Below are 22,570 nucleotides of genomic sequence, written 5' to 3' on the forward strand. Positions count from 1 at the left end.
AGTAACACTTCATTAGCATTTGGAAGATGTAGTTAGATGATACATAATGTATATAAAGGAAACAATTTGGAACAGTCAGGAAGCAGCGAAGGGGAAGGGAGCGCTCTCAAGCACGAACCCCACCCCTCCACTTAGACACCAGAGCAAGAAAGATTTCTAGAATCCTCAGTAACAGCAAACTGCCAGAATCCCCAACCCTGGTTCTCCTCCAGTGAACTTTTGTTCAAAACGACCCTCCCCAATTTCCTCCCAGAACCTAATCCAAGCTAAATTTCCCTTTATCCCCTCAGACTGGGCTATGGTTTGCCATAGGTTGTGTGTCCCAAACTGCAATTCCTCTGCTAGCTCCAAATAAACTCATCTTTGCTAAATAATAATTGCTGTTAATTTTGTTTAAAGTCACCAATATACCCGCCTGGCACACAAGGAGAACTCAAAAATAGAGGTGTTCAAATTCAAATTCACATTATATTTTTTATAACATTTCAGAGATCTTTCACTTCTAGATGACAATTCACTTGGCACTTAAACAAATCTTTTTTTTAATTAGTAAACTTAGTAACTTATGCTTTAAGGCACAAGTTGGAGAGATCCTTTTAAAGGTACTGACATGAATCCTCTTGGAAAGAGGAACTGTCATTGTGCTTTTTTTTTTTTTAAAGGGATAGATTTCTTTTTTAATTAGATTGTCTTAAGTTTTCCAGGTATACTTCATGTTAATTTGGCACTGCTGATCTCCCAGGACTTACCCAGGGTAATTTTTCACAAATATGCACATGAGCAAATGACACTTGGAGAAACTTGCTATTCAAAGTGCGGTCTGTGGGAGTTTCCTGGTGGCCTGGCAGTTAAAGATTCTACATTGTCACTGCTGTGGCTAAGATTACTGCTACGGCTTGGGTTCCATCCCTGGCCTGGCGGAACGTCCCTATGCTGTGGATGAGGCCAAAAAAAAAAAAGTGTGGTCCCTAAGTTTGCAGTGTGGTCACCAAGGAGCGTGTTACATAGGTCCTACGTCAGATTGGGGTAACACAATCTACTTTTTGTTGTTTTTTTATGGCCGCACATATGGAAGTTCCCAGGCTGGGGGTCGAATCGGAGCTGTAGCCGTCAGCCTACACCACAGCCACAGCAGCACTGGATCTCAGCTGCATCCTCGACCTACCCGCAGTTTGTAGCATCACCAGATCCTTAACCCACTGAGTGAGGCGAGGGATTGAACCCACGTCTTTATGGATACTACTCAGGTTCTTAACCCACTGAGCCACAAAGGGAACTCCCAGAATCTGCATTTTTAATGACATCTCAGGAGACTGAGAAGCCCAGGTGGTCAACACCTCACCTGCTGACTCCTGGTATTTATTCTCCATGAGAAGGAAGAGAGTCCCCTGGGTTTCTCGGCTGATCAGCAGCGTCTGGTGCGGGCAGGGGAGGGGACAGTGTCAGGTGGCTGCATTTCCTGCCTTGCAGTTTCACCCGGTTGATCACAGCAGGTGGATTTCTCAGTAGTTGTTGTATTTCCCAAGGAAAGGTGAAGCCTCAGCTAAGAAGGGGGGGTTTATGTCTTCTGGAGTCTAACACTGATTCAGTCAGGAAATGTTATCACAAATTTTGTTCTCTAGAAGCTTCTCCTCTCTAAAAAGTCTGTGAGAACAAAATATTACTTGGGGATCTGGGGCTCCCCAATTTGGAAGTCCAGGAGCCACTCTCAAAGTTAACTGGCCCATAGGTCTTCCATAAAAGCATCAGGAGCTAGAGGACTTGGGTGAGGCCAGGAGGAAGTCCCCCCATGGCTGCCATGGCATGCCCACGCTCCCCCTGCCACTTCGTGGACACCCCTTTAGTCAGATGGAGGCCAGGACCAGCAGGTCTAGGAGCAAATGTGTAACATTACAGAGCACTGGCTGGCTTCTTTGTGGCAATAATGTTGCCTGGTATCCAGAAGAGAAAATTCACCAAAATACCAACAGTGGCTTTGGGAATTTTAAAAACCTCATTCTACTTTAGAACAAGAGTAGATAAAATATTCACCATACAGAGTTCATATGATAAAGAAAGAGTCATAGTTAAAATGACCCTTTGAGACTTAGTAATTAAAATACCAGTCACCTAGACCAACGCTGTCCAATAAACATAGAGTGTGTCACCTATGTCCGTATAAATTTTCTAGTAGCAACATTAAAAAGGTACAAAGAAGCTGGCACAATTAAGGAATATGTTCCAGGGTTCCCGTGGTGGCTCCGTGGGTTAAGAACCCGACTAGTATCTGTGAAGACTTGGGTTCGATCCCTGGCCTCACTCAGTGGGTTAAGGATCCAGTGTTGCTGTGAGCTGTGGGGTAGGTCACCGATGTGGCTCAGATCCTGCATTGCTGTGGCTCTGGCAAAGGCCGGCAGCGGTAGCTCCAATTTGACCCCTAGCCCCAGAACTTTCCTATGCTGGCCTTAAGAAGAAAAAAAAAAAAAATATATATATATATATATATATGTTCCATTGAATCAGATCTAAATCAAACACTGTCCTTTCAACATGTAATCAGCATGGGATTGCCGATGAGATAGTTCCCAGGCTTTACATGACAGTAAATCTTTGAAAATCCACCATGCTGCTCAGACATCAGACCTCGGTTCAGACTGGCCCCGTTTCAGGCTCCACGGCCACCCACGGCTCGTGGCCACGGCCCTGGACCCCGGCTCAGCCAGCTCGTTTTTGAGATATTTATCCTGAGCATTTGCATCTGGCCGGAGAGAGAGTCCCTCCCTCCCTCCTCCAGGACTGGGCTCGATGCCTAGAACAGCAAAAGTGCATCTTTCTAGAGTTTCCCCCACGGACCCAGAGTGTGGCCTTAAGATCAGCAAAGGTTGATGGGTTGCAGCTGTGGGTCACGTGGTGGAACATTTCTTCATCTCTTAAAAACAAATCTGAGAGGGTTCGCGGGCGGGAAGAGAGGTGTGAAAACAGAAGAGAGAAAGAACTGCATTCTCAGTTCTACAACTCTGACCCTAAAGACTCAGAACTCGTGGGGGTGGGGGGGGGGACACCAACATTTCCTGGGAGCGGATGGGATTTACATGCATCACGGAACTCCCCTACAACACCAGTCAATGTCACTGGGGGTGGCTATTCTAAATATCAGATGATAAAGAGTGTCCCGTGTCTGAAGCCACAGCAGCGCATCTGCGTGCACACAGATTTTTAGTTCTCCATGGGCAAACGGAGTAGCTATAAGCCACTTGTTAGCCCAGGGCTTTTCTAAAGAGGAGTGAGGGTGGATCCGCATTTCGTCCCATCACTGTTTCTTCGCAGCCTTCGGAAGGCTCCAGAAGCTGCCCACATCAGCACCCAGATGGTCCCGACTATAGACGCAGGAGAGGGCTTTCTCCCCACTGGCAGGGGGTGTGGTCCATGCCGCGGTCGGCTCTTGTCCACACCCAGCTCTAGCTCTTCCAGGAGTTCAGGTGTTGGCAGGATTCCAGCAACTTCGCCCAGCTGGAGTCCTGGCAGCTGTCCTTCCACCTGGGCCTGGAGCATAGGGCACGCCCACCCCGTCTCTGGGCTGGCAGCCCCTTCTGTACAGACCAACGACAATGAGGGTGACATCAGCCCCATCAGCCGGGCGGCCCCGGCCGTGGTGACGGTGACGGAGTGAGTCCAGGACTCTCGGAGCGCCCCCGAGTAGGGCCCCTGCCTCCTGTATTCCTGCGGGGCTTCTGCTCAGGGGCCTGGGTCCCTCTTCTCACCCAGCGCTCATCCTCTTTCCTTGTCCTCTTTCCTCGTCCAGCACGTACCAGCCTATCCATGAGCTGGCAGCGATGCTGGCCTTCTCCCTGGTGATGCCCTCAGCTTGGTTCCCAGGCATCTTCTCAGCGGTTTGTCCAGATCCCTGGGCTGAGCTGGCCCGCCTGCTGGCGAGCCAGGAGAGGCCTGGCTGCCCTGCTTCTCCACTTTCCACGCGCCCTGGGCACCCTCTGCTTCCTGTTCCACGTGCCCCGAGCTGCGGATTCTCTGGCTGGGAGATGGGTCTTCATAGCTCCTGGTGGATATTCCCATGAGAACTTTGGAGATTGTGTTTTCATTTTGGCCAAACTGTCATTATTACTTTTACCAGTTATAAAGGCGAAACCTACTTTATAGTAAATCATTTGAATTCAAAAGCACTTATCGTCCTAAGTTGGTGTTTCTCAAACTGAATTCTGTGTTCTTTTTATTTCATTGAAGTTCAGTTAATTTGTACTTTTGTATTAGTCGTGAGTATACAGCAAAGTGATTCAGATATATATATTTATATATATTCAGTGAATATATATACAAATCATTTTTAGATTCTTTTCCATTATAGGTTAGTACAAGCTGTTGAGCTGAGTTCCCTGTGCTCTGCAGTAGGTCCTTGTTTATCTGTTTTATGTATAGTAGGTATATGCTCATTCCAAACTCCTCATTTATCCTTCCTCCTATGTTTCCGCTTTGGTGACATAAGTTGGTCATCATGTGCTGTCTGTATTCCTTTTCTTCTAGCTTTTTTTGGGCCGCACCTGCGGCATATGGACGTTCCCAGGCTAGGTGCTGAATCGGCTGCAGCTGCTGGCCTACACCACAGCCACGGCCACAGCGATGCCAGATCCAAGCCGTGTCTGTGACCTACACCACAGCTCATGGTAACACCGGATCCTTGACCCACTGAGTGAGGCCAGGGATTGAACCTGCATCTTCATGGATACTAGTTGGGTTCGTTACTGCTGAGCTGCTACAGGAAGTTCACTATCTGTATTCTTAATCATTTTTCTTCGAAAAGAGATCTATGGAGATCCCCATCCACGAGCACTGCTGGCCCAAAGTTTCGGGTTCTCCTTATCCCTGTTGGCCCCATCACAGGGGTGTGGTAGGATTTTAGGGCTTGGCCTGGCATGACCGGGTGGGAACACGTCCCCAGATCCGCCAAGGGGTTGTGAGCATTTAATTGCTGAATTAAGACCCTCTAAACCCCCCTTTTCTGTGATGATCCAGGTAGTGACTGTAAGGACAGCCTGGATTAAAGAGTGAGGACTTTGTGACAGGAGTGGATCCCCTCCCCCACCCCTGGCCCAAGGACTCCACATGGCACAGACGAGAGCTCATCTTTTGAGGGTTTAATCTGAGATTGGGGCATGTTTGTTACCCACACGCCTGGCTTATCCTGACTGATAAAGGAGTTGCTCATGTTTACCAAAAAGCCCTCTATTCTGCACCTTCTTCTTTATGGGAATTTATTGTGCAAAGTACTAAGTAATTAAACTAAGACTTCAATTTAAATTTGGGAAAAGTGCAATGTTCATGAGTTTGTTTGCTTCTCACAAGTTCTTTTTTAAAATCACACCATTAACACTCCTAAAAAGAAACAAGGGCTATTGCTACTGCTTTTTCCATCGATAGGCACAAATTCACTTATTACAGACATAAACCATGACACTGTAACACAGAGGCAGAGGCAGCCCTGGGTAGGACAACTGCCCCGCTGGAAGGCACATAGCAAAGCGCCACGCTGCTGCCCGGGTAATGGAAAAGTTGACAAGTCACGTTTCAGCCCCCCCGGCAGGTTAATGTCGGGGTTGGTGGGTCTGAAGATAATCTCTTTCTACACTGACGAAGCCTGTGCCTTCGTGGTTACCGCCTTCTGAGAGGTATGCGGAGGGTGGGTTTGTTCTCCCAGAGACAACTTGCATTTTTTAAAGAAATGCTTGAGTATCTGATGGGGGGCATTCACACCTCTTCTGCCTTTGCATCACTGATGTTCAGGCTTGGGAAAGTATTTCCACTGCACTTCAGTGATGAGCAGTGAGGGAGCAAAGTCCACAAGCAGAAAGTGTATTTTAGAGGATTTGGGCATCTGCTGACCTCAACATACTTATCTTTTCGGTCTGAGAGCGTGAAGATTTTTTTTTTTTTTTTTTTTTTTTTGCTTTTCAGGGCCGCTCTCATGGCATGTGGAGGTTCCCAGGCTAGGGGTTGAATCAGGGCTGCAGCTGCCGGCCTACACCACAGCCATAGCAACGCCAGATCTGAGCTAGTCTGTGTCCTACCCCATAGCTCACAGCAATGCCAGATCCTGGACTCATTAAGCGAGACGCGGGATTGAACCCAAGTCCTCATGGATACTAGTCGGATTCGTTTCCACTGCGCCACGATGGAAACTCCCAAGATGACGGGTTGCTGGTTGTATTCAGATCTGGGCCTCTCACTGCTCTGGTTCATCATCTAGATCTCCAGCTACACGGAGCTTCCCGGGTGTGCCGCGCTCACCGAGAACACTGGCCACCTGCCAGTATGTAGCGCCAATCTGCGGCCCAAGAGCACGCATATAAGTTACTAGTTACTGGGCTCCTTAAAAATAGTAGACAGGTTTTAGGCCGCAAACTAATTTAGACTCCAAAGTGGGAATTTAATAAATGACGCATCTGCTTATTAGCTGATGCTGAGAAAATTGGCTTAGGGTTGGACAAACAAAGGCGGATCCCCGGGAGGCAATGGTGGTGATTTTCAGATGAATTCAGGCCTGAATGTTACAGCTGATGGAGCCGTAAGCTAACAGGAGAATATCTTTGTGGCCTTTGGGTGCAGAAGAATATTTCTTAAACAGAACCTATGAAACAATCAATAGGCAATACCCCAATCCGATCATATCAAATCAATTTGAGGATTTAAGAATTTTTTGAGCTCCCTGGTGGTTTAGTAGTTAAGGATCTGGCATTGTCATTGCTGTGGCTTGGATTCGATGCCAGGCCTGGGAACGTCTGTATACCTTGGGTGTGGCCCCAAAAGAAGAGATTTAAGAATTTGTGGTCAATCAATGAAAAAAAAGCAGGTAAACTTAAAGGGTAACTAAACATCGAGGGAAAGATACATCTAAAAACAACCAAAGGAGTAAATTTTAGAATATACAAGGAGATCTTGTAAGTTGAAGGGGACAAATCCAATTCAAGGAATCCAAGAAATCCAGAAAATCTAACACGCAAGCAAAGACGTGGCGAGACCATCCATGGAAGAGAAACACAAATAGCAAAGCAATACGCATGGAGATGTGCTGAACCTCACTAGTAACCAGAGATGTGCAACTTAAAACACTCAGGAGGCTGGACAAAATTAGAAGATTGGAAAGTACCAATTGTGCGTGTACTGAGCAATCTGGCATTGCTTCGGGCACTCAACTTGCACGCATCCCATGACCAGTCATTTCACCTCCAGGCGTTTCACTCCAAGGGAAACCTCACAAAGGTCCAAAGGGACCTGCACGAGAAAAGGGAACCCTCCTACATGCAGAGTGGGCATGGAAATTGGGGCAGCCACTCTGGAGAACCACATGGAGGTTCCTCAAAAACCAAAACCAGAGTTGCCATCCGATCCAACAATCCTACTCCTGGGTATATATCCAGACAAAACTGTAACTCAAAAAGACACATGCACCCCTGTGTTCACTGTAACTCTGTTCACCACAGCCAAGACATGGAAACAACCTCATTGTCCATCGATGGGGAATGGATTAAGATGCGGTACACATATACACTGGAATACTACTCAGCCACAAAAAAGGATGAAATAATGCCATCTGCAGCAATATGAACGACCTGGAAATTGTCATACTAAATGAAGTCAGAAAGAGAAAGACAAATAACGTGTGATATTACATGGAATCGAAAATAAGATAGGAGAGAACTTATCTATGAAACAGAAATAGACTCATAAGCATAGGAAACAGACTTGTGGTTGACAAGCGTGGGTGGAGGATGGATGGGGGATTTGGGACTAAGAGCAGGTGCAAACTCCTATGTATAGAATGGATAAACCAAGGGGACATGCATGAAAACATTTATCACGATGACTGGAGGAAAACCCATCGTTAGAAGGACGGAGACGAAATACAGCAGAAAACCACACAACACTCATGCGTGGGCAACATGCGGAGACCTTTAAAACACGGTTCCATGAAACAGTAAGAAATAAAACCCATCTAGAGCATCACGAGGCCGTTTACATCACTTGCGTGGACACATGCAAGTTCTAGTTTACAAGGGCTCCTTAATAGCAAAGGGCATAAACCAGGCACATTGGACTGGGGACTTGTTGGCTGGGGAGGGAGAAGAGGGAGGGGGGAGGAAGGGAGAATCAAATCGAACCAACATAAGAGGAGCCTGCACAGCCCAACTCAGCCATGCGTAGAGAGGCAAGATTAACTCAACTCTGTGCTCAAAGAAAAATGGCAATAAGCCCGACTACCTCCTTCAGAGTAACACAGGTCATTTCAGAATATCCTCTTCTTTCAGTGCTTCCAGATTTTCCAGCTATCCAAATTTTGACCCCCTCCTGCCCCTCAGAAAGCCCTTAGTTTCAGGTTTATTTACTTGCATTGGGGAACAATGAGAAATTTTCCAAAGTCAATACAGTTAAATAGTTAAAAGAGCAGTGGAGGGGAGTTCCCTGGTGGTGTGGGGGCTAGGACTCAGTGCTTTCACTGCCTGTGGCCCGAGTTCAATCCCCAGTCTGGGAACTGAGATCCCATGTCAAGCCACCACACATCTCACCTCTGCCTACACCCCAACAAATATGGTAGCCCTTGGTGCGCTCTGAAATTTGTGAGCTGCTCCCCTTTCTGTTTCTTGACTGCAAAACATTTTTCTGCAGGCAGTTATTTATTGTTCAGGCAGAACCATCTCTAAAGAGGGATGAGCTACTTATAAGTATGCACCCAGAGCAGGTGGCACACAGCATCCCTGGAATTCTGATTCGGGAGGGTTTTGAGAGTAAAGCACATCAGTCTCCTGGTTCCACTCTGGACCACAGTGAGATGCATTAGTGTTACATGGCGTGCACTCTCTACTCTGTGAAGGGTGACTTGCACTATTAGGGCCCAACAAATACAAAGGGTAGTTTCCATGAACAACAGATGTACTGAGACTCAATTAGAATATCTTTCTATAAACAAATGACATCAGAATGAAAACATGCTGACATGGTTTCCAAGTACTACACACGAGACTTAAGATGTTCCTCAGCTTTAAATGAGAAGAAACATTTATAACTAGTCCTTTTAAATGTCTCCATATGATGAAAGTGAGTATATTCGAATAGGCAAGGGATATGGGGGGACCTGAAAACAGCTCAAAAAAAAAAAAAGAGAGAAGATATAAGGCGCCTCGAATGAATGTTGGGAGGCATTTGTGAAAGTAAATATTGCACAGAGATTGTGCAAAAGTAGCTGTTTTGAACCTAGTGCTCTGTAACTATTTGCTGAATGAATGGATGAACAATTGATGAATTCCTGCTGCAGTGTGTGTTGGTTTACTCTTGTTTCTGGGACAAGCTCATGTCAATTACATTTGAATGGTTTTTCTAAACATGTGGTGACCACATAAAATATTCTGTAATTTAGTGTGGAAGTTGAAAAATATTTTCACTGCAACTTTAATAATTGACTTCAGTTTCAGAGGCTGCTTGTTATTAGACAACACGGTGTATCACGCAGTTCACAGAACTGTGGGGCGAGAGGAGAGTACTAGAAATACTGCACGAAGTGGGTCCCGTGTTTCACTCAACTGCCATTAAAAAGTCTGTCCCTGCTCACTTTAGAGCAGCCTGTAGAACTACAGCATCTAAGTGGCTATGAGTTGTAGAGCGAAGGCTTGAACTGTCTTCAGTGAAATCTGTCCACCCGAGGCTTCAAAGAGAAGTATGTGAGTCTGGAGACTGTCCGGTAAGCCCTTCCTCTCTGTCATACTGTGTTTCATAGAAAGCATCACGCTGAGTGTTCACTCAGTCAGCCTTCCTCGGTCCTTCTCAAGATCTCAACTGCCAGCGGTGTGTTGGCTCCGAGACATAAACGGGAAGGAAACCAAGGAGCCACCTCTGAGAGACAGGAAGACAGCTGTACAGCATGTTCCTCAATCCTCGCTCCTTTCAGGGTAGAACCTGTCCTTTAGGTCAGCCAAAGAGTAGAATATGATGAACTTGAGTTGATTTTATGGAATCAAAAAAAAAAAAAAAAAAAAAAAAAAAAGAACCAATCTCGAAGTTGTTGTCAAGAATCACATGTTTCTCAAGACGCTGGGGTCCTTCAGCTTTTCCTGAGAACACCATAGACCTTTAACTCTGAAACCTCAAGGAACAGTTACCCAACAGAGGGACTCTAATCCGACTCTTGCTTAGTGGTCAGCGACTCTTCTCCTTATTGAGCGTGAGAACTTCTGGTCCATGTCAAAGAATTCAGTGGTTGTCTGCATGATGGGAATCGTGCTTTTGATTCTGTGCACTGAGAACACGCAATAACACAAGTATACTGTGAACTTAATAATGCCTTTCGATTCATCAGTCATTATTCATCACAATGGCTCTTACCTTCATCTGAAAAAGCAGGATGTATTTACCCAAGATGTACTAATTCTTTTTATAGATAAGGCTCAGTTGCACATGGTTTGTGGGCTTTTGCAATAACCCGAGGGTCCCCAAGGATCAGGGGCCCACTGCGGCCATCGGCTCCGGGGCTGAGGTCACAGAAGCTGGGAGACAGGAGGGTGTTAGCAAGAACATTGCTCTCTGGTCACTTTCAATATCCATTCCTAGGGACAGTGACAAAACTCTGTTTTTCTAGCATAAAAACTGCCCTAGGTTCAGCCCATCTTCCCTAATACTCCCCAAGTTCTTTTCCTGGGAAGGATATAGGATTTCTTTGCTCTTTGAGGCTTCCTTTCTTTTTTTTTCTTTTTTGGCTTATGGAAGTTCCTGGGCCAGGGATCAAACCCATGCCACAGCTGTGACAACACCAGATTCTTAACCCACTGAGCCACCAGGGAACTCTGTGGCTTCCTTGATTCAGCCACCTTAAGACAAGTACATTCACTGTCTGGAGCAGGAAGGCTTCTTCTCAATCATCTCCCCTTTCTGTACATTAAATTATACTTCGTTCCCTCCAGCAGCACCAGATTCAAAGAAAAATGGAAACGGCACAGGGCCATATGATTTGCCCCAAACCAAGAAATCTAGCCATCTCGGATGGCACAGGCCTGGTCCTCTTTGCGTCTGTACCGGTGGGAAGCATCGTCGCTATAGCAACACAACCTGGATGTCGCTATAGCAACACAACCTGATCTAGCCATCTGTTAGATCTTAATATTTATTTTTTCCAGAGAAGGGGCGATTTAGCCCTTGAAAGTCTCGCACCTGCTACCTTTCATACCATCGACCTGGACGGGGCCTCCAGGGGTTGAAACAAGTGGATCCCAGCGCGTTTTCTCCCTTAGTATTCAGCTCAATTTCCTCCTGTTACTCTACATCAAAGGAGCACGTGTACACCAACAATCAACTCAGCACCTCGGAACTGAAATGATTTCACCCGGGGCTGCAATTCTTAGGATTATTTCATGAAGAAAGGCCATTTTCCTAGTGTCTTGAAGAAGGAGCAAGCAGCACTGTCATGGTAACAACAGCTCTGGATTAGGAATAACCTCCAGGAATTCTTGGCAAGGGAGCTGGATGTGCAGAGTTCTGGAAGTTGTACCTATTATTGCCTCCACAGCAAGGGACACTTCGACAAAGAGCTAGTATTTTCTCATTTATTCACAGCGGGGAAGCACAGTAATTTGGATTGCAGAGGCCGATTTTGCCAAAAACACGAGAGCGGGCCAAATGGCATAGGAACAAAACACTTAAGAAAGCTGCCATCTTCCTCTCTCACACAGACAGAATGTGAAGATTTCAAAGACGGTATTAGAGGGCCCTTCTCTTGGCGAGGAGTCAAAAGAGGAAAAGCAAAAGCAAACTCATTCCCTATGCTATTAGAGAGCTCCAGAATTAAAAGCATTGCATTAGGCATTTTCACAATTCCCACACACACACACAGAGCAATCGATATTAACAGAATAAAATCACCCTGCATGGCTTATTCATTTTGTTTTATATTTTAATTGGTTTTGTTTGCAATGCCACCAGGGATTGGGCTGGGCCAGAAAAAGGCAAAAATAGATGCTTCTCGGCATTACCCCAGGGGGGTTGGGGCCGGGGCGGGAGGTCTGTTGTTCTGAAGGGCAGGGATCAGCCTTTGAGAAGAGCGAAGGGAAGAAAGAGCCCACGGTCTCCAGATTTACCCGGCTGATGGGCGAGGAATTGCAATGACTCTAAGTGTCACTACGTAAAGCCTGGAACTCTCTCCCAATGTCTTAATCCACATTGTCTGGCCTGTCGGGTCTGCTGGCATCTTCGTATTCGGGAGGGCAACCCAGGTGCAAAGGAAGGCTTTGGCCCTGCGTCTGGACCAAGACGGTCCCTCCAGGTGGAGACCCCGGTCGGGGGGGAAGGGGGACGCCGGGGTATCCCGTGGCCGGCACGGCTGTCCCGTGTGGGCCCCGTCTGGAGAACAAGTTCGAGGCGGCAGCTGTCTTATCAGGAGGGCTAACATCGAACTAAGTAAGGCCACAGAAGCCATAAGAAACGGGATCCCACGTTCAAAAGGAAGAACAGGCAGAAAGGAAGCAGGGGGCCAGGGCCCTGGTCAAACAAGCTAGGGTTCAAGTCCAGATTAACAGCTAGAGTAGATACAGGGGATCGAGCCCGTTTTTATATTAAATACGTACAGCTTTTAGCATGTCAATCATACACCAATGAGGTGGGGTTTTTTTTTAAAAGGAATATCACCTCATAATGTATGAATAAAGGCCATAAAAGGTTTTTTTTAGGGCCGCACCTATGGCATATGGAAGTTTCCAGATTAGGGGTCAAATTGGACCTGCAGCTGCCAGTCTATGCCACAGTCACAGCAATAGCAGCACCGGATCCGAGCTGCATCTGCAACCTCTGCTGCATCTTGTGGCAACACCAGGTCCTTAACCCACTGAACGAGGCCAGGGATTGAACCTGCATCCTCATGGATACTAGTCAGGCTCTTAATCTGCTGAGCCACAATGGGAACTCCTTATAAAAGGTGTTTGTTTGTTTGTTTGTTTTTTAAGGAAGTGAGGGGTTGAGTAAGAAAGAGGAAGCCTGACAGGCACCTGGGGGCTCAGCACCTTGCATCTGACCTGGGAAACCCCAGGCCCCATCCTCTGTCAGGACAGGCCTCCCCCTGTCAGAGGCATCAGGGTCCATGGTGGACTGGGGGGCGCCTGTGAAACCAGAAAGTGCACATCTTTGGTATCTTCCTCTGAGCAAAGCCAGGACTAGTCGCAGGGGGTCCAGCTCCCCGCCCTTTGCCTGAGGCTTTCTTTGGGTTTAGCCTGAAACTTCAACATGCCAGAAATCCCTGCAGTCCTGAGCAAACAGAGACAGCTGGTCACCCTACCAGCCCTGTCTGTAGCTGTCCTGGGTTCTGGAGGTCCAATTACTTGTGTTTATTTTCCTTTTGGGCCACACCTATAAGGATGTAGAAGTTCCTGGGCTATGGATCGAACCCAAGCCACAGCTGCAACCAGAGCCATAACCCACTGAGATCCTTAACCCATTGAGCCACCAGGGAACTCCTCCAATTACTTGGTAATCAGACGAGGACTGACTGATAGGAATGCATACACATACATACATATTTATTTATTTAAATTTATATAACACTGATGCTGGGTGTGCCTCTTCCACAGTTCCGATGTGTCCTTCTCAAGCTTTAAGACTTTGGCAAGAGCACACAGCCCCGTTCTTTCAAAAGGGACTCTGGAAGGTGAGTGAGAGGGAGGGAGAAAGCCTCTCTCTCCAGGGTTCTGCGTTCAGAACGCGGCTCCTTGAGGAAGGACCCTGAAAATCCGCCTTGCCGGCTCCCAGGCTGTGCTCTCATGCTTTCAGGAATATGTCACTCGGATTCCCAGTTCAATGAAAGCCCTATGATGCTCTGGAAACCGCCCCCTCCTCAAGCTTTGTATGGGTTAAAGGAGAGTCCACTGATTGAAAGATTTTTAGGACCAGTTTTCTTCAGTGAAAGAAACTTCCTATTTAGTCACTCAGCTTGGGAAAGAAACTCATTCTGGGTTCATCAGTGCTGTTTTTAATGCCTTTTAAATTGCAGCATAAAAATTTTCCTTTTTTTTTTTTTTTGGCTTTTTAGGGCTGTACAGGCAGCATGTGGAGGTTCTCAGGCTAGGGGTCAAATCAGAGTTGCAGCTGCCACCCTACACCACAGCCACAGCAATGCCAGATCCTTAACCCACCGAGCAAGGCCAGGGATCAAACCCGTGTCCTCATGTATACTAGTCAGGTTTGTTACCACGGAGCCACGACAGGAACGCCAACATTTTCCCTTTTAATGTCACATCCTCCTCTTTGCAAAAATTTAAAGACATGGGAACTAATTAGAATAATCTATTGAAACATTAACCATTTACAGAACTCCAGCTAGTTCCAAAAATATATTTAAGTGCAGTATTATTAATGCTCAGCTCCAAGGACTCATTTTATGTTTGGTATATGAAGCGCCCTGACATTTTTTTATGCATTCGAGAATATTCTAAATTAAAGCTAATGTGGCGGCATGCCTATTCCGGCAACCACTTGAATGTGTCAGGTTAAGGACGACAGCTTTGCGGATGCAATTGGCATCATTCCTTCTGTGTGACGTCAAAGAACACAGAGGTGCCTCTGTTAAGGGGAAGCAACGTGCAAGCTCCCCGTGGCCTTCTCCCTCCAACATTCTTCACCATTTTCTAGACTCACGTCTTTTCCACTCTTGACACGGGCTCTACTTGGGCCTAAGTTACTTTCTCTAGATCTTTTCAACAGTTTCACACGGAGAGTTTTCTGGTTTCAAGTCTGAGATACTAGTTAATGACGACAGTCAACAAAGACGGCACAACTGGACTAAAACACCCCATGACCCACGTGGGCTTTGCAACAGCCAGAATCATGGTGTGGTTCCTTTTCGGAAGAAGAAACACGATGCTTGTAAAGTCCCCTTTTGAAAGGAAAGGTCAGAAACACATTCCCCAAACTGGAAAGTCCCTCTCTGTAGCAATACTGATGCTTCTGGGACAGTTTATTAAAATATAGACAACACGGCAGCTATGAAGAGTCCAAAGGCTCTCAGTTGACTAAGGGAATCTAACAATTAGCCTGACACTGTCCGATGAGGCTTTAACATTTTCTATGTTGCAAATACATCAAAGAGTGGACTCATTTAAATTGATGATTGTCCCTGTGGGATCAGAAGGCTCAAGTGTCGGTTCTTGATGTCACCTAAACATGGCACCATGGGGTCTTCTCATGCGTGTGTTTATGTATGAATGAGTGTCACTATGACATCTGGTAGTTACATTTCAAGTGGCTGTGATGAGCTGTGAACAATGAACTACACAGGCACTCATATGATAAAATGAGGAAATCACACGCAAGCCTTGTAGGGTTTTGAGCCAATAGAAAAGAACAATATCACTAACAAATACGGGCATCTTCAGTCTGTAGTATTAGAGGCTCTTTGACTAGAGTCGTGAGCTACTATTTTCCATGAGCATATCCCATACAAAGACAAGAGAAGGGGGTAGGGAGAGGAGAGCTCTTTAGGATAAGGGTCTTTAAAATCCTTTCTTAAAAAATGAAACCAATGGAGTTCCTGTTGTGGCTCAGTGGGTAAAGAACCCAGCATAGTATTCATGAGGATGTGGGTTCAATCCCTGGCCCTGTTCAGTGGCTTAAGGATCTGGCATTGCCGTGAGCTGTGGTGTAGGTCGCAGATGTGGGCTGGGATCTGGTGTTGCTGTGGCTGTGGTGTAGGCCAGCAGCGACAGCTCCGATTCGACTCCTAACTTGGGAACTTCCATATGCCACAAGTACAGCCATAAAAAGCCAAAAAAAAAAAAAACAAAAAAAAAAAAGGAAGAAGGAGAAACCAAAACTGCTGCCAGAGTCACCACCTATGTGTTGTATAGTCCAGGTTAGTAAGTGACAACAGGCTATTTAATCAGTGTATCAGTTGACCATTGATAACTAATGTTGCGTAACAACCATCATAGTGGCATAACATAATAAGCATTCATTTAGCTCTCATGTTTGTGGGCTGGCTGGGAGACTGCTGACCTGGGTTTGAGGAGGCTTTGCTAGATCAGCTTTCCTCCAAATGTTTCTTAGCCTTCTATGTGGTCAGTAGGAGAGCCCAGACATATTCTTCTCACAGTGATGGCTGAAGCCTGGACATCAAGCCCAAGCACACGAGCATACTTCATGCCTCTCCTGCATCACCTCTGGTCGCTTACCATTGGCCAAGGCAACCCAAATGGCCAAGCCTAGGGTCAGAGGGCAGGCTGCATACCACCATGAGACCAAGCAAGTTACTTTGCTGTGCCCGCTATCAGTGGAGCCAGGAAGTATCTTCACCCACTGGAAATAAGGGGCAAGATGTGACTATTTCCAACATGAATCTCCTCTACCACAATCCAGTGTCCTCCAGATGGCCAAAAACACGCTGGATCACTCAACTCTCCGTAGGCAACTGACCTAGTACGATTCCGGTCAGCTACATTAGCTAACTCTGGCTGCAAAAACAAACACCCTCAATTCTCTGTAGCAAAATCTCTGAGATGTTTACTGAGGAAACAGTGACTGCTTGGCCACATTCCATATCTCAGCCATAGGTCCGTTGCCACAGCTCTGTTCCAAGTCGCACTCTTTTCACTCTGGACACCTGCTGAAGGAACAGCTCCAAGCTGGCTGGGCTGTTCCTGTGGCAGATGGAAAGAGCAATAGAGCCGTCTGACCCTGGTGATGCCTTTACAGCTTCTGCCCCGACCTGGCACCCTACCACCTCTGGTCTCCAGTAGCCCGGGACCTCTGGTGCCAGTGAGGGAACCAACAGGCTAGGTTGGGAGGTGGCTGAGCTTTTGTGATGAGAGGAGGGGCCCGCTGTCAGATGTCCTAGGGCTGCTTTGCACCCAAGCAGATTCTTTGCAATTCATCCTGCTACCTAGGAATGCAGCCTGAGGGTGAGGTGGGAATTGGCGGTCTGGAGGATGAGGAATTTACGTGACAGGGACGTCTTCCAAAAGTCAGGATTGCCGGAAGAGAGCTTCTGAGAAGGTCTAGGAGGGTCTCAGCCTTGGGCGTGAGGACCTTCCACGTATTACGTCCAGAGAGCAGGTTCCCAGCTAAGGCGCCAAAAGGTTTCTGAGGTTCGATGTGACTATGTCGGGTTTCAAGGTGATCCTGAGGCTGACCTGGGCAATAGCCATTTGGGTCACCAAAATGTGAGTCATTGATCGTGTGACCCCCCACCAAGAATAGGATCCTGCGTTGATGCTGGTGCCGGAGTTCAAGTCAAAGGCCTGCCCTACTGGCCGGTGTTTCTGAGGATGGAAAGAGGCATTCTGCCATGATCGTGGGAAGATCTCCTAAATGGACACTATACCTCGGTCTATAATTTGACCCAACTCAGCTGCTAGCGAGGTGTGTTAAATGGAAGTGTTCGTTCTTTCTCTTCGTAAAAACAACACTTTGCTTCTCTGCTCATGTTGTACAGTATTGAAAGGTTGGAGACGGATAGGTTCCGTTCGACAACATTTGTTTCAAAAATTGAAGCCCCCTTTGGAAGCAGATGATTACAAGCATGAGACTGGAACTTACAAGGCAAGCCTGGGAAAATCTTATATATATATAAGATTATATATTATATTTTATATATATATATATATATTTGTTGTTGTTGTTGTTTGTTTGTTTGTTTTTGCCACACCTGCAGCACTGGAAGTTCCCAGGCCAGGGATCGAATCCAGGAGGCACCTGTGGCCACGGTGGATCCTCAATCTGCTGCCCCACAGTGGGAACTCCAAGCCTGGAAATGTTGTGCTCATGAGCAGGGAAGCCAAGGGAGCTTTCAGAAACTGCGAGAGGTGTGGCAGAGAGACTCAGGAACCAACAAAGATGAACCTTGTCTGTCCAAAGATGGGGCAAGTTGAGCATCAGTAAGGATAATAACAATAACTGCCAAAGACTGAAACAGACAGGGGCTATAAATCCAGGAGTGCATAAGGAGGCTTAAGAAACCCACAATGCACCCATCACTTTTCGAGAATGTAAGGAACCAATTCGCTAATTGGAAAAGAAAGAAAGAATTAGGCATGCGTCCTGCTCTTCCTGCAGGAACTGTATCCGAGAGTCACGTCAACCGATGTGATGATATAAGTATTCCAGTAACAGATGAAGAAATAACGACAACATGGGAAACGGTCAACTTGCAACCTCCGATGAATTAATAAATCTAAGCAATGATTATCCGTGGCAGCGAACACCACAAAAGAAGGGACAGGCGGACAGACCCTAGGTGGCTCTTAGGGGAAAAGTACAAAGCCACTTAGAAAGTAGTCTTGCCCCAAATAACAAACCTGAGCTTGTTTCATTCTAAGACCTACCCATTTAGTTAAATTTAGTTGCATTCCATCCTCAAGAACACAGGAGGAGACAGAGGGTCATGTTAAAGCCTAAGGGATGCCATTGGGGAAATTCAGACCGCAGCAAACTCAATGGAACGCCAAAAACAAACACAACGAAAACCTTAGCATTCTCCACCCCGCAACTTTGCTAGGAAAAGAAAAGATAGGAATCTCTTTTAAAAGACCAAAGAGGTAGTTCCTGTGGTGGCTCAGTGGTTAACGAATCCGACTAGGAACCATGAGGTTGCGGGATCGATCCCCAGCCTCGCTCAGTGGGTTAAGGACCCAGCGTTGCCGTGAGCTGTGGTGTAGGTCCCAGACGTGGCTGGGATCCCACATGCTGTGGCTGTGGTGTAGGCTGGCAGCTGTAGGTCCAATTGGACCCCTAGCCTGGGAACCTCCATATGCTGTGGGTGCAGTCCTAGAAAAAGACAAAAAAATAAATAAATAAATAAAAAGACTGAAGAGGCTCATGAGCCAATCAGAGCACATAACCATCCCCAAGATCCTGTGCCCGCAGTGGTAGCTAGGACGCTAGAGTACGTTCCCTAGATAGACTGAAATTTGATTCAAACTTGACTTTCAAACGGAGAGCATCTGTCTAACTGCTGAAAACTAGAGTTCAAGTGTCACAGAAGCCCCTGGATCCACAGCTCACGATCTTATACCATCACCGCCATGTAGAGTGTTTGGGTACCTCTCTGTTGAAATGATCTCTAGCTTGCTCATGAATTTGAAGTGGGTCAGTGGGTCTACCAGAGCAGCGCTGAACCAGACGCTCATAGAACGTAGCTGTTCTCGGAAATCACCCATTGTCGTGGTGACACACGACGACACGCCTGGTTAACGCGCATCTTCTTTCGCAAGCCATTGGCACACGCTATTTTTTTCTTTATTCTTAACACCTCGATTTAGACCTTCTACTCTGGGACTATGTGTGCAACGCCTTCAGGATACTGCTGGAGGAAGAGCAAAAATACCCATCTAGTTGAGTAAAATGCATCATGCGTTTGACCCAGCTGTGCAGACTGATGGCTTGAGTGAAGAGCACAAGCTGAGAGGGCAGCGGGGTATTTTTTTTGCCGAAAAGCACAGCTCAGATGTGCTCAGTCAAGGAATCACAAGGAATCACCACAGTCTTTGTGGTGAGAACAGATCATGCTCTATCTACCTTTTTTTTTAGGGCTGGACCCCCTAGCCTGGGGGTAGAATCAGAGCTGCAGCTGCCGGCCTACACCATAGCCACAGCAACACGGGATCCGAACATGTCTGGGACCTGCACCACAGCTCATGGCAATGCCAGATCCTTAACGCCTTGAGCAAGGCCAGGGATCGAACCTGTGTCCTCATGGATGCTAGTCAGATGCATTTCCCCTGAGCCACAACAGGAACTCCTACCATATATTTTATGACCTGTAAACCTCAAGGTACATCACTGACCTATTTCCATCAGGGACAATTGGTCCGTTGAAAGCTTTGTAAACAACAGAACCTACTGCTTGCTGCTTAATAGAAGAGTCAAAGCAGATGGTAGAAATCCACGTTATCTGGGCAGTTCTGGGGAGCCAGGAAGTTGAGGAAGCGACAATAAAACCAACAAAGCCCATTTTTATCAGAATGTTTCTATCAAAACAAACTGAATGCTGCTAAAGAAAACAACTTTGGCAATGTTAATATTAAAAATTTGAAAATTCGTCCTGAATACTCCTGTTATAATAATCCTTCTGTTCTGCATTCACTCTGTCTTTGCAGCTGAAGCATAATCATCTATTTTTCAAATGCTGCTCTAATTATTCAGGCATTGCTTCAAATATACAAGTGTGTCTTCGACGGCACAGCAACTCTTCCAAACAGCAAAGAACGAGCTTTTAATTACCCCCCCCTTCTCTTAGTGCAGCGGTTCAGAGGCCTCCAAAAAGCCTTTGCTGGAGGAAGGAAGGAAAGAAAGAAAGGGAAGAACGGCAGACCAACCAACATGTGTGCGTCAAAGGCGGAACTATGACACTACTGCTCAAGCTCTGGTTGGCATAGATAACATTTCCAAGACTAAGCTTAAAGACAAATATTTAGACTAAGATTAACGGTCAAGAAAAGCTTTAGAGTTTGCACAATTAGGATGATTGAAAGACTAAATACTGTGGGGCCTCTAGTATGTACAGTATAATAATTCAATGGTTCAGCTACTAAAATATAGACTAAAGGACCAATTCAGCTCAACTGCAGTGCTGTTACGACTCTGCAATTATTTCTTCCTACGACCCATCATGACTCCTCTCAAGGCTTGCTTTTTTTTAAAGCCAAACTCAAAAGGAGTAGTCAGATGTTTGATGGCACGTGCATCAGTGACAAGTTAACTCACCCACTCTCACGCGCTTCGTGACGAGGAATGTATAAAATTACCTCCGTGTAGTTTGGCGAGAGATATTTCCCATTGCATTTGGCAATGCTCCTCAGAATTTTTAAGGCTCTATCTCCTTTCTTCCGAGTAACCAGCCAGCGGGGAGATTCGGGGACCGCCCTGGTGAAAAGAAGTCTTTTTTGAGTTATGCCTGTGAATTTCAAAACCTGAAAGTTACTGACTTGAGTTCCTCCATCCAAGTGGCTCTGGCCATTAGATGCATGTTTAGGAGATTCTGAGGGCTTACAACAGGCTCTCCGAGACACAGATTATTTTCACAAGTTCATAATGAGAGGGGAAAATGCTCACTTGATAAACTGAATCATTGCTCATGATAAAAATAATCAATATTACATTACTCTTGCAAGAAGGCTATCTTAGGCTGTAGCGTCCTCAATTACACATATGAAAAGAACTGGGGTTTAAGGAGCATTTAGGAAAAGGTTAAGAACCCAAGTTATGTAAACCAATTTGCCCATACATCAAAATTAAATTAGGGGAAGAATTAAAATATGTCACTCTGATGAGCATCAAATGCACACATCCGTAGCTGTCTGATAACAACTTTCTTATTCCTCAGAGAATTCCTGAGTACTATTAATTTGCTTGATAAAAGATACAGAGACACAAACACCTTTCATTTAAACTGCACATTGAACTGCGGGCAGATATGGCTTGTGGCCTTGCCATTTCCATAAAGGCATAAATAATAAACCATAATTCCCTTGAGTCAGAATTTTGCATTTTGGAATTTTATTCATTCATTTTAATAACACCTGTTAGTCAATCATCGAGATGTAATCTCTACAAAATGCTCCAAGTCTCTAGAGGTTCTCAAAGCCAACAGCCATTCCGGAGAGGGTAGAAAATCTAATTGTCCTCATGGTCAGGTTGACTTAGAAGCGTGGATTCTCCCTTTCTGTGGAATAACGATAAACTTGACAGTGACCCAGCCCACGTTACCAGTAATAAAGCAGGAAGAGAAAGTTGGGCAGCGTGATGGCCAGCTGGATCCCTTGCCAGTTGGGGATAAAGTAGGCAATTCCAGGGAGGATTATGATCCCAAGAGTGAAGAACATTTGAATCACTATTCCCACAATCCTTCTTTGCTTCGAACCTACTATTTCCGTCACTGAAGGAAAACAAAGACAGAGGTTAGGGAAGCTCAGGATAGGCTCGAAGCCCACCGACCGACCAACCAACCAACCAACCAACCAACCAGAGATGTTACACCCGCTACATCCATCAGCATTGCTAGACTACAACACAGGACTCTTTTTTTTTTTTTTTTTTTTTTTTTTTTGTCTTTTTGCTATTTCTTGGGCCGCTCCCGCGGCATATGGAGTTTTCCCAGGCTAGGGGTCTAATCGTAGCTGCAGCCGCCAGCCTATGCCAGAGCCACAGCAACGCGGGATCCGAGCCGCGTCTGCAACCTACACCACAGCTCACGGCAATGCCGGATCGTTAACCCACTGAGCAAGGGCAGGGATCGAACCCGCAACCTCATGGTTCCTAGTCAGATTCGTTAACCACTGCACCACGACAGGAACTCCACAACACAGGACTCTTAAGGATACCCAAGCTTCCATAGGCCCCAACATGATGGGAATATGCCTTCCAGCTAACTCAGGTGCCTTCCTCTCACGTGCTTCTCCGGCTGTCATCAACAAGCCTTTGCTGTGCTTCCCCTACACACCCAGCCCAGCGCCCTTCCCAGGTAGCCAAATACTATATGCATGGCTTTTAGAAGAGCTTATATGATGACTCTTCTGCAAGGTAATTGTAATGATCAAAACATACACACAGTAAAATGGTTAGA

At 46.2% G+C, this 22,570-nt stretch overlaps 1 protein-coding gene across 2 annotated transcripts in view; it reads right to left on the bottom strand.

Moving 5' to 3' along the window:
• The window catches only part of SLC22A3 (solute carrier family 22 member 3), a 101,910-nt gene that overhangs the window by 34,260 nt on the left and 45,080 nt on the right, over positions 1-22,570 (bottom strand). For both annotated transcript variants that reach the window (XM_021086250.1, XM_003121106.4), the window contains exons 4-5: positions 21,715-21,883; positions 20,754-20,871 (exon numbers count right to left, since the gene is read on the bottom strand). In XM_021086250.1, the coding sequence (XP_020941909.1) occupies positions 20,754-20,871; positions 21,715-21,883 (287 nt within the window). The remainder of the gene's footprint in view (positions 1-20,753; positions 20,872-21,714; positions 21,884-22,570) is intronic.

Source organism: Sus scrofa, chromosome 1, assembly GCF_000003025.6.
Source record: "Sus scrofa isolate TJ Tabasco breed Duroc chromosome 1, Sscrofa11.1, whole genome shotgun sequence".
Lineage (NCBI taxonomy): Eukaryota > Metazoa > Chordata > Mammalia > Artiodactyla > Suidae > Sus > Sus scrofa.